The 13,711-nt window shown below is 36.8% G+C and overlaps 1 protein-coding gene across 2 annotated transcripts in view; it reads right to left on the reverse strand.

Annotated features, from left to right (window-relative positions):
• Positions 1–13,711, reverse strand: part of MED13L (mediator complex subunit 13L) — a 302,839-nt gene that overhangs the window by 123,049 nt on the left and 166,079 nt on the right. For both annotated transcript variants that reach the window (XM_019467349.2, XM_053902081.1), the window contains exon 4: positions 8,783–8,866. In XM_019467349.2, coding sequence (XP_019322894.2) covers positions 8,783–8,866 — 84 coding nt within the window. The remainder of the gene's footprint in view (positions 1–8,782; positions 8,867–13,711) is intronic.

A 13,711-nucleotide genomic window follows, 5' to 3' on the forward strand; every position in this document is an offset into this window, starting at 1 on the left:
TATTGCACATATGTCATCGTCACAACGTTTTACTGAGAACCCTCAGCTCACCTTTCAAAGAAAAGACACATTTGGACTTTCTTTAATCTGGTAATTTCCTGATCCTTTCCTCCTCTTACTTTCCTGTCTCATCTCATCCTACCTCATTCCCTAAAGGAAATTAACAAGGACAGTTTAGGAACATTTCTGTAAAGTTTTTTTTTTTTTTTAAGTTTATGTATTTATTTTGAGAGAGAGAGAGAGAGAGAGAGAGAGAGAGAGAAAGTGTGCATGTGAAGACGGAGAAGGGCAGAGAGAGAGAGGGAGAGAATCCCAAGCAGGCTGCACGCTATCAGTGCAGAGCCCAAAGTCGGGCTCGATCTCATCAACTGTGGGATCATGACCTGAGCCAAAATCAAGAGTTGGATGCTTAACTGACTGAGCCACCCGGGCACCCCATTTCTGTCAAGTTTTAAAACTGATTTTGGACAAGGCTTCAACATAAATGTCAACTGAGAAAAGAAATAATAAAGACCTTTCATGCCTTTACATTTTTAAGAAGATGTTCAGTGTTTATAAATTTGAGGGAAGAGACTACAAACATTAGTACTTTTAAAACAGTATAAAACACAAAGCCATTAATTAATAAATTGGGAACAATTTACAACACACAAACATTGGAATCACTGAGAAAATAGGTGACATTTCATTAGTCAATTAAGTAACATATTAAAATCAACGTCTCCCACAAAGTGATTTAGCACCAGATGCTAAGCCATCCAATTTTAATAGACAGACAATGCAAACCTAAGTCAAGCACAAATAAGAGCCGGGTGACAAAAGATGGTGAAGTTTTATGCCCTAAATACTCATTAGGTTCCACTCTGGGCAGTAACAAAGCTCCTCCCAAACCAACACATCTCTCCATCCAAAAACTAACAACCAGAATTATGAAGAAAATATTAAAATCTGCTAAAAATAAATGTTACTAGATAAAAAAAGCTACTAAATGGAGCTCAGAACTTAGAGAGGGGGCAAGAGTCTACACTTGACAAGAAGGAATGGTAGCAAGTGACTTTCCCCTTTCGGCAGACTGAACCACATGGAGTGGCTAACACTGTCTACAAACTCCACTTCCAGTCTTACTGGCTTGAAGAACCAGAGGACTGAGTTCAAAGAGACCCGAGCAGCTAGAAAATGAGAAAGGAAAACCTGGGAAGAAGACAGAGTCAAAACTCTGACCGAATCTCTGGTGGACCCCCTGAATTAGGTGCACAGGTCAGACTTTGCCTAGCTAACACCAGAACAGTGGCTTCTCAATTGGGGCAATTAGGCCTCTTGGGAGACAGCTGGCCATTTATCTGGTGGCATCTTCCTCTGGAGGAGGAAGGCACTATGGGCATTGTACAGGTAGAGGCAAGGGATACTGCTGGGCGTCCTACCAGGCACCGAACAGTATCCACAACAATCGTCCAGCCCAGAATGTCAGCAATGCAGAAGTGAGAAACCCTACACTAAAAGAAGTAAAAAGATTTCAACTGCTACCCACCAAAGGTGAGACAAGAGATTGGAGTCTGAGTTGAGCTAAAGTTTACTGTTTTAAAACAAAATAGTAAACAAAATGAACATTCTTTAGAGAAAGAAAACAGAATCCAGAATCTCTACATTACTTACAATGCCCAAAATATAATTCAAAATTATTCAAGAGATGAAGAAACAGCAAAATCTAACCCATAATGAATAGATAAAACCGATGGAGATAATCTAGATATTTTATTTAGTACCAAAGATTTTAAAGCAATTATTGTAATTATGCTTAGGGACATAAAGGGAAATGTACTCACAGTGAATTTAAAATATAGGAAATCTCAGCTGAAAAATGGAAATAAAACAGAGCCGAATGAAATTGAAGGACTGAAAATTACCATACCAAAAATAAAATATACATTAGCCAATTATTTTTACTCTTAGGGCTTCTTTCAGAATCTGTCTTGTGCCCGTGATGCAACGATTTTCACTAAATCTTGACTATAATTATATTAAAAACTAAATGGAGGTAAAAAGCATGAGATCTTCTAAATAATTTGACATTAGAAAAACCAATGGTTATTATACCTTTTAGAATAATATACGTAGCAGAGATATATGGTAGACTGTAACAAGAAATTATAAATAATCATTGGGATGCTCATATTTTTGAGCCATTCTATAGAACTAATTTATACTTGGTGTGGCTGAAATTTTCCAACTTAAAATTAAGAAACATCCCCCACGTCCTTCATAGACAGCCTAAAAGTCCCATTTCATAAATAAAAACATATATAGATGTGTACATTTTTAAAAATAGTAATATAATAAAACAAGAGCAGCCATTTCCCTTAGACATGTCTGTTTTTAACTTGCCATAAAAGTTTCCCACATGCTATCAATACGCTATGAGAAATTAATTATGAGTGGAAATAACCTCCCAGGCACATACATTTTACATTTTTTCTAAACTCTAAGAAACTTCAGCAAAAGTAACCTAGGGTTGGGGCGCCTGGGTGGCTCAGTCGGTTGAGCGTCCGACTTCGGCTCAGGTCACGATCTCACGGTCCGTGAGTTCGAGCCCCGCGTCAGGCTCTGGGCTGATGGCTCTGAGCCTGGAGCCTGCTTCCGATTCTGTGTCTCCCTCTCTCTCTGCCCCTCCCCCGTTCATGCTCTGTCTCTCTCTGTCTCAAAAATAAATAAATGTTAAAAAAAAGAATTAAAAAAAAAAAAAAGTAACCTAGGGTATTTTACAAAGCAGGAGATACATAAGCATTCATCTTAAAATGCAGCCTATTTCCAAAATAATCACTTTAATCTCGGGGAATTAGCTATTTGATGTACCACAATATACTTCCATAATGCTTAGATTCGCTGAAGCTGACATGAAGAAACTTAATATAAATATCCTAAACGAAACCAGAGATATGAGTACATTAAGCATACATCCTTCATGCTACCAAAAGGGTAATCATTTGAACCTCCATTCATTTATGTCCTGACCCCTCAGTTGACTTTTTTTCCAACAAAGCAAGTGGCATTTAGCTAGGACATCTTAAGCAAAGGCAAAAGAGGTGGTCAGCTGTATGATAAAACAAAAAAAACCTCAAATTAACTCCCACTTGGTACTGAAAATTTCTTCTCCCCTCTTCCTAATCTGATTTTGAACATCATTACTGAAGTTAACAAAAACCCTCCCTCCAAAACACATCCTTTAAAACTTGCAGACACATTGAAAGAGTAATATCAAATCCCTTGGGTTGGTAAATAAAGGAGTCACTGAAACCAAGCACATCCAGGAAAGGAAGAAGGAAAGATAAATACATATACACAGGTACATACACACATATACATGCACATATACACACAGGGAAAGAAAGAAGGAAAGACAGATATGTAGCTAGATAGGCAGGCAACATAAACAAACTGACTGATCCAGGGCATGCCTAGATTCTACAGTTTTCCTAAAATCAGAGAATCTGAAAACTGAAAGACATTTTGGAAAAAAAACAATGCTGAAAATAAGTCCTGCAAGGACAAATAATTAATGGAAGATCATCCTTATTTCTGGATGGCCTACTAAACAAAGAGAGCTTTGTTTCCAGCTTAGTTTCAATCCACTGGCAGGAATTAAAAAGGGAATTATAGCAATGATATTATTCCAACCTCTCTAGTACATTAAAAAACAAGGTACATATAAAAGCTTCTTTCTTGAAAGTACGTATTGAAACTTCTTTTTTAAACTATGACAATTACTGATGTTGAAAATGTAAGTTTTTTACTGTATTCTTTTTAGAACACCAATAAAACAAATAAAAAATTAGAAGTGGTGGTAACTCTGTTTTGGTTATGAAGGAAAACGGAAAGAGAGGGAAAAAAAGTGAAAGAGCTACCTAGACAGTATATAGTTAACTATCGTCACCTCTGGTTGAACTGGTCTTTCGATTTCACATTCCTCTGTGCATAATGCTTGTGAACAAAACCGAGTGCAGTGGTACATGAGACACTTGTTAAAACCACAGACAGCACAACGCAGTTTTATCACAGGCCCTCTTTAAATGCTTCTCTCTTCCCTTCCTAGGTGCAGGAGTCTTTCCTTTGCAATGACTTGTAACAAATGTAGCAAGAACCCTACATTCGGGGTCTTCATTTCAACCTCCATTTATACCTCAAGCTACTGCAACCTCAAATCCCCCCCACCGCCGAAAGCCAAATCTAATAGTCCTCTTAGAATGTATTTTACATGGCCTGTGTGGCAGACACAGCTGATTGATTCATCATGAAACTTTAAAAATCCATGGTTTTGGTGACACCAACCATCCTGGCTCCCACTTCTCATTTATCTTTCTTAGTCTCCATACACACATTCTTCCTTCTCTAGCCACCCACGAACGCCTACGCTCAAGACTCTAACCACATCCCTCTTCTCACCTTGCATACAATTCTCAAATACATTCAAATGACAAAATACACAGTATCTTCTGCTATCTCCCCCATCAGATAAAACCAACAGAAAATGACTACATATTTTATGGGTCAAAAAAAGGCTGCAAAACCATTATACATGTTTAGATAAGTCCAAACTGTTTCATTAATATGCTTTTACGGGTTTCCCATCAGACAGCCCTCATTATCAAGACACGTGGCAAAAGGCACCACCTAAAGTTATGAGAAAAATCGAAAAAAATCATCACCAATGATCATATTTTTCGGGACACTAGGAAGAGATTCCCTTTATCTTTCACATTGTAAGCACTTGTTCACACGTCTGTTTATCCTCTACATGAGGGATTCCTTTCCCTGCCTTTTCGTCTGTTTGTCTCTAGATGGAAACATCACAAGGAAAGTACAGGAAAGAGGAGGTCTGGAAGAGCCAGGAGAAGTGAAAAGAGGGCAGGGGAGGGGGTGATGTTGAGGAAAGAGGGGGCAGGGAAGTTTTAAAGTGCTAAAACATATTCTCCTGCATCAAAGTATTTCATCTTATTATACAAAATCTATTTTTTTGCTATTAAAATCAAAAGGTAAGGGCATTTCTTGAAAAATAGGTGAGTGGTATAAGAACATTAAAAAAAAGAAAGAAAGAAAGAAAGAATCTCTGGCTTAAAAGTAGAAAAAAAAAATCCAGACAAAACAACACAAAAGCGGTCAAAATAATATACTTCCCAATGTGTGAGTGCCCACACATGGATATCTGCTAACAGCACATACAAAAGTAATCAGAATATTTAAAAGTATTTGAGGCTTGTTGGAGTATCGTTCAAGGTAGGCTTGCCCATGAGGAAGAGACAGCTGATTAATTCAGAAAATGCACTAGCAAATATGTTTCTGTTAACTACTATATACCTGATATCAGAAAAAAATTCAAGGTCCAAACGGTTACTGGGAGCGATCAATTATTTCGCTAAAACTAGCATTCAAAAAATAAAGTGCATAAACTTCAAATTCTGTAGTAATCAAATGTAGGCTGAAACTGAATAGAATCTCCATGAATAATTTCTAAATTATTTGAAAGGAATACATTTTTCACTGGTTTGTTTTTCAGCATATCCTGGAAGGAAAAGTTTTTTCAAGTTCAACATACTTCAGGAACCCAGAAATTTTTTATGTTTGATGTTATTTGCCACAACTCTTTAGGACAAAGCCAAAGTTTTCTGTCTTACTTATTATATTCCTAAGGCTATGAGCAACAGAAGATGTGCCACCACAAAGAAAAAAACAATGTGAATAAATTTCTTTTACCTTCTTGGACCTGCCTGTTTAAATACATACATACATACATACATACATATATAATATATAATATATAATTTGTCTAAGTTTATCCTATCATCTCATAGCAAACATTAAGAACTCTTTTCGAGTCCACCAAGCAAATGATTTAGTTTTGCTATCACTACAGAAAATAATCATAGCTCAAGAAATCATATGCTGTTAATCGAACAGGTGAAATCTATTCATCAATAGATTCATTTGTCTTCACTATTAAAATCGTTTTAGCTATGTAAAATACGCAGTGTTAAATCATCTTTTAATCTCTTGAAAAAAAGTACGCTATAATTACTTAACTTTATACTTAAAATGTCATTCTTTAAAATATATTTCTCTCATGTGTATCTCTTAGCATCAAATAAGAGCTTTCCCAAAAATATCAATTTGTGCATAAAACTTGTTTAGCACCGGGCAGCAAATTTTCCTCTCATCGGTCACTAAACTGAAAATGTGTGCACACCCACACAAAATTAAGCCTAAAAATTTTCACTTATTTTTGCTTTTTCTCAACTACAAACCAGTCACATCAATGATCTCATTTAGTCTTTACAATAACCCTGTAAGGTAGTAACTAAACTATTATCACCAACTCTGTTACAGCAAAACACAAAGTTCGGTTCAGAAAACCTAAACAACTTCTCTAAAAGCGAAGAACTTTTGAAGAGAGGCATGGGACGTGATCCCAAATCTATTAAATCCAAATGCCCTCATCCACAGACAGCATCAGTCTGTCCATCCAAAATGACCTGAACACTAAGATCCTGTTTCAGCATCAAACAAGAGGCTCTATTTTCCATTCAGAGAATAAAAGTGGAAAAGTCATTATACCTAACAAAGTTCTATTACAGCAAATGCCAACTTTTAAAACAACGTTTGGTTTAAAATTTTTCCAATTGTTAACGCCTCCTAAAATAGTTTTTCAAAATCATTAACATTTCTATACTACAATAAAATGAAGTTTGAAGTTCAGCCTTCAACCATGAGAATGAAATCTAAAACTAATAAAATAATTCAATTACATTGCTCAGAAATCGATAGCCTGCCGGGTACACAAAAATCAAATATCTAAATATATTACAAGTATTATTCACGTCTGGTTTGCTAAAGTCAGGAAGACTTCTGGGATGTAAATGAAGTGCAAAGACATACAGATGTTATGTAAAATAGATTGGTAACTATATTCGACTTCAAACATTAGTGTTTATTATTAAAGTACTAATTACTGCTCTTTCAATCCCCATTTTATTTCCGCACTTCCCCTTCATCCCCCAATTCCTATGAAATCATCATACAAACACCTATAGCTACTGATGAAAAATTTTAGGACTGGCTCTGTCCGAGACCGCACACTGAGCATGGAGAGGCACATAGGAATGAATGGTAAAGATCATTGTGCCAAAGCAACTCATCACTCATCAACAGAAAAACCAAACCTTTAACCCATCCTCTGTAAACTTAACTAAACAGTGAGATTAAATATGCCCATGAAGCAAATGCTTTAGTTTGAGCAAATCAATATAAATAAAGGAAAAAAAATTCCTCACCGTCAAAGAATCTGTAAACAAAACCATATTTTTACATACCCATACATACTGACACCATTCTAAATGTAGAATTATCCTTTTCAGGCAAACTTTGATATACATAATACCTACTTTCTAGTTAAATATATATATTTTTAAATCCTAAAGGATTTGAAATGTACTAAAAAAGGGAAAATATTTTTTAAAAATCCATGGTGATTTGACCAAAAAAAAAAAAAAAAAAATTACATGCCAGTCCCTAATTTATCTGATTTGAAAAAAGAAATCCTAATTCTCATAAATTAAGTTTGGTTAATGAGATCCACAACCACGTCATCAAAGCTTTAAGACATACAGGTTGGAGAGGAAGCTGCTAGTGCGAATTAAGTCACAGGGAGGAACAATGAAGTTAAGAAGGTAAAGGTTCCAGAACAGGCAAGAGCTGCCAGCCAAACTTGTGGCAACTACCTAAAAAAGAGCTAACCTTACAGCTTAACATCTAAGGTTTCAATAGCTCTTATCTGCAGCCAGGAGCTGGAACCCTTAGCTCCGGGCAACTTCACGGACAGTAAAATAGAATTGGGATTGTGTGCCCTGCTCTTCCGATAGGAAACAATCACCCATCAGCTTATGATTCCAATTCATCAACTTATGATTCCAATTAAGTCTGTGCTATGTCCAGAGATAAATGAAGTAAATATTTGCCTTTCAAGGTTTTAGTTTTTGATCCTGGTTTGATTGATATAAAAGTCCACGCTTGTTTGGCATTCAATAAATGATAGTCAAAAGTTTAGGACTGGTTAGAAAAGTGCTTCACAGTCCTGGTTTAAGATTTTCAAGGATGTATTCACAGACATTTAAGGGGCATCAATCAATTCTATAAAAATTATCACCATCTGAATTCAGCTCACTGTTTTTAAAGTTATGCATATAACACTTTAAATAAGAAAGATAGGGGTGCCTGGGTGGCTCAGTCGCTTGAGCATCTGACTTTGGCTCAGGTCATGATCTCAAGGTTCAAGAGTTCAAGCCCTGCACTGGGCTCTGTGCTAACAGCTCAGAGCCTGGAGCGTGCTTCGGATTCTCTGTCTCCCTCTCTCTGCCCCTAACCCACTCACATTCTGTCTCTGTCTCTCTCAAAAATAAACAAACATTTAAAAAAATTTAAGAAAGATAAAAAAGGATAATGAAAGTAACAAAACAGAATATTTTAATTCCACATAGTGTGGTAAGAAGGGGCTTAGATATAGGTTACTGATTATCTTTCTAGTCCCATATTCCACAAAAATTTAATAATACACTATTCAAAAAAATGTGTAATACACCAATTAACAACATTTTATGTAATAAAATCTATTTTAGTACATCTAAACAAAGACTGTTAGAAAATAAATAAATAAGCTGCTTCCCCCATCCATCTCTTGCCAAAACATAGCTACGGTCAAGCAAAAGAAACGAAAAACCTAAAGGTTCATAAGACTCACCTTTTGTTGACTGGTTTTTCATCCTTTTCATACGGTCGGACAAACCACTTCCCAATCCTAACGAAGTTCTTATCCATTAGGCACCTGCAATAATCACACCAAGAATTATATTTACAGTCTCAATAACAAATTAGCAAGTCACTGAATCAAATAATCGCAGATGAGATATACTATGGCAAATAAAAACATCACCAATTAAACTGTCAAAATGTTTTCTTATCACTTAAAATTTTTATATTATAGAGATGCTGAAAGAACTTTCTGACTTTGAGCATAAATTTTTATTATGAATTATTCTTGCACATGTAAAAAATTATGCAAAATTAATTGGCTGAGGTATTCCTGAAACGTCTTAAACTTGTGAATTACTTCAAATCCAAACACACTTTTGCATTATTTCAATTCTTGTGTCATCAAGAATGTTGGGAATACACGCAGCATTCCTTACGAGTACCTCAGAGGTATTCTTCTAAGCCAGGGATGCTCATTTTGCAAGGTGTAATGCTGGCTTTCTTGCTTGGCATGTGATATGCAATCCTTTAGCAGAGATCTCAGAAACACAAGCACTGCAGAGTCTCTTGTACTTAGGTGTTTTTCTTCTGTAAGTATGGTGAAGCACTTGGTTATGGCTTGGCAAGAAAACAAAGAACCACAGCCATTTCTTCCATGGTGATTATCTGCTTTCCTCCTATCCAAGTTGTGCCCCACTTCTGTTTCCATGCTGTTTTGTGTACATTGTGTTTCAGTGTCAAATTACAGGGTAATCCTTCTGCAGACATGTTAAATGGCAATTGAACTCAACTCATGTAATACCAAAAATGCACACAATTCAACTGAAGTGACAAGAATACAGACAGCTATGACCAAGTTCACTCATGTGCAAGCATATGACAACTGTATCATACCTGCCATCTGGCCAATTCTGAGATGCCATCATTTGTAAGGAATATCCCTGATTTTAAAAATATAAAAATGTGGGAGAAAATGCACATTTTGAAATTGACAAAATACAGTAATCTCTAACATTATTCAACGAAATGACACATATTTTGTAAGAAAACCTGTCAGAAAGTTGAATGTAATTCTTCTACAAAGGTTCTACCTACCAGTAAAAGAGCTACATAGCAATTCTTTATTCAATATTCAGGCAATTCTGCAAGTGGCTTGCTTTTGCCTCTGTAATTTCCATACCATCAAGGAGGACGGAAACAATTCAAGCCTTCACCCAACTCATTACAGGTTAGATGGGTTAGTAAATGGCAATAGTTTCTGCTGGCCACAATGTAACTCCCTGTGGGCAGAGTCAATCTGGAGCGTTGTTGCATCAAAAAAAAAAAAAAAAAAAAAAAAAAAAAAATCACCGGCTTCAACTGCTTTTATTTTGAAAGTGAATTTCCACAACAATCTTCCTTGTTCACAATGCAGAAAATCATTTTCAAAGCAACCCAATCTGTTTCCCTAAGATTATAAATGAAGTTGCCTTTAGGGTTAAAGACTACATGAGTCCATTAAAATTAGGAAATAGGGAATATCCAACAAGGTGAAAGGACTCAAGAAGCAAAACTCAGAAAGTTATGTCCACAGTTTATTCCCCAGCACACAGGCTTAATTGTATTCTTCAGGCAGAATAGACAGACAGACAGACAGACAGATAGATAATTTCCACTGAAAAACTCTAGTGTTTGCCAACAGCAATAGTACCAGTAACCACGACTAGAATCACTACCACCACCACCACATGTGAATACCACATGTAGTATATCATTTAATTATTGTAATATTTGCATGAGACAGATGGTACATGCCAACTTTTATACATGAAGAAGCTGAGGCACAATGAAAATGTCACCTACAGAAGGTCACACAAGCAATCGAGAGCAGAGCTGGGATTAAGCCTAGGTATATCTGATCACAAGGCCAGAACATTTAACTATTACCATATATTGACTCACATGCTGTCGCATTTCCTCAGTTCTTTCCTCAATTTCAAAGTCCAGATGCAAGCTGTAATTGATGGGTCTATTTAATGTTTCTTTATCCTCTAAGAGCTGTTATTAAGTTGAAGGTGTTCTTAGACTCGGTAATGCATAGAATGAAAGCAATGGAGCAGGTAACAGGTACAGGATCACATCAAACACTGTATGTGGTCTTCTACTGACACACATCCTCACTTAATAAATAACCACTTAAAAAAAATAAATATCACTTTAAATATATTCACACCCTTACATAGGTCTTGAAGGTCAGAATTCAAAAGAATAATTTATTCAATAACACACACGCAAAACGAATTTACAGTTAATGAACAGATAAAAACCAAGGCTTTAGATAGTAGAATATGAAAGACAAACAGATAAAATATCTCTGACTAAGGGGGACAGAGTGTAAAGTCTGCTTCAAAACCCTTGCCCTTCTCTGAAGTAAAAGCCACAAATTCTAATGCTGACTTCATTCCAGCACAAGCAAACAAGGAGTTAGGGGGTAAAGGAGAAGCAGCACATAGGCAAGACCACTCAGGTACAAAGGCAAAAGGCAAAAAGCTAATGAATCCTGAGAGTCTAACTCTGTGTTAACCCATCTCCTGGAGTTCCCACTACAGATCATATTTCTTTGTCAGGCAATGTCAACAAAAGGTTATTATCACTAATACAAAAATCAGCCATGGAAACTACTGATCCTTGCTTCTGTAACTATCTAGCTCCAAATGATAGTCAGAAATGACTTAGTGATTTTCGACTGCTAATCAGTTTCTATGTGATCAGTGATTTCCTACGCACTGAAAGAAAAACATGAGAACAAAATCGCTATGGATGAAGTACAGCTGACCCTGAATAATGATGCAAGGGTCAGGGGCTCCCCCTCCCCGCCCCATGTAGTTGAAAATCCATGTATGACTCTGACCCCCCCCCCAAACTTAAGTACCAATAGCTCACTGTTGACCAGAAGCCTTACCAATAACACGAACAATTAACATATTTTGTATGTTTTGTGTATTATGTACCATATTCTTACAATAAAGTGAGAGAGAAGAAAATGTTAAGAATATCATAAGAGAAAACACATTTACATTACTGTATTTATAAAATGTTAATAATAATCAATAATCATAATACTACAGGTCAAAGTGGAATGCAGAGTTCCAACCAGTGTTGCTCAAGGGTCAACTGCTGTATTTTTACACAGTGGCGTAAGTACTGGATTTGTAACCAACTTACCTCTGTAGGAGGGAGCTGTCTCAAATGTCATGCTCAGCAGTGACATAGCAGAGAGTTAGCAAAGTTATACCAAGTACCTCAGAGAAGGCTGGGACCAAATTAGTGAAGTCACTGAGTACCGTGCCCTGACCCCGAAAGAGTACAGAAATTAGTTGTTAATACGGGTAAGTATGAGAACAAAGTTTCTTTTCACTCAAGAGACAGGCGGAAAGGACTCAGCAACTGTCACTATCAACTTTCACGCTCTTCCACCTCCCTGATCTCAACTACAACTAATCCAAAAAACAAACCTCACTTTCTCTCTCACACACACAAGCACAGAGAGAGACAGAGACGGAGACACAGAGCCTCCAAGACTAAGACGGAAAGGACTTCCATCTGGTGTTTTGTACTGTAGGCTGTGGGAGGAAATCAGACCTTTTGCTGAGGAAGGTTCTTCCACCGCCTGACACACACCTGGGACGACGAGGGCGGGAGAGCCGGGTATACTGCGGGACTATGTCCCTGGTTCTCCATCATTTCGGGGTCACCAATCCATAGCATAAATAAATCTAGTGAAAGTTATTATAGCCTCTTTCTCTTAAGAACTTCCATACACAATACTAACATGAATCACTACTAACTGTGCTTTGGCCTGGAATCCCTCCCTCATCCCACTCTATCCTGTCCTCCTCTGATTTAGTTCTGTCCATCTTTGGTGTCCCAGATCAGCCCACACAGCACTCTAATACCTACATATCGGCCCTTGCATCACCAAGTTGTAATGATTCTTTCCATGGTTCTTTTTTTCCCCAAGAATCTATGAGAAATCTGGGGAAAGACACGGTAGCTATCTTATTTACTGGCCATAGTCAACAAACGTTTAAATGCCTGCTCTGTAATATGCTTTATATTCTGTTCCAAACTAGTAAGTGCTCAATAAATACCTGAGAAATGAATGCAATATACTAAGAAGCATTTTCCTATCATAACCTAACAGTGTTATTCTTCATGTTTGTAACCATTAATCATGGGGAGCCCCAAACTATTACTTGAATTTTCTTGTGTGCATATGTTCCTGCTAGTGAGACACTCAATGTTGGAGGAGGGGGAAATCCACACATTTCACTTTGTTTCATAGCCCACCAGCCTCACTCCAGACTAAAATCACAGGAGATACTCAACATGTAAGGAATCACATAGATGATTTTAAAACAGTTTAGGAAGACTAGCACAGCTGCCCATATGCTATAGTTATACTTGAAGAACAGAATTAAGTCTTTTTGAGAGAAATTCTAAAATACAAAAACTAAAGAATATCAGAAATATAATTTCTCCTTTTTATATTCTAGCAACCTTTTTTGAATTATATTTGAGGGACAAAAAAATTTACACTTAACTTGACAAATAAACCTTCACACACACAAGAATGTCAGTTAACCCTAGCTGTTCACTCAGTAACCCCAGTCATTATTACTGAGATTTTCAAAATTCTCTTACTGTTAAGATAGGACCTAATTCAGTCAAGTACCATAATATTCTCTTTCAAGGTCACAATGTGATGCCAGATTTATAAAACGTTCTTTAAGCAATTCTAGGAAAGTATTCCTCTTTATTTTTTTTTTAACTTTATTTATTTTGAGAGAGAGCAAGCAAGCAGGAGCGGGAGAGGGGCAGAGAGAGAAAGGAACAGACGATCCCAAAGCAAGCTCTGTGCTGACAGCAGAAAGCCCAG

Source organism: Panthera pardus, unplaced genomic scaffold, assembly GCF_024362965.1.
Source record: "Panthera pardus isolate Hobbes unplaced genomic scaffold, ASM2436296v1 HiC_scaffold_15, whole genome shotgun sequence".
NCBI lineage: Eukaryota > Metazoa > Chordata > Mammalia > Carnivora > Felidae > Panthera > Panthera pardus.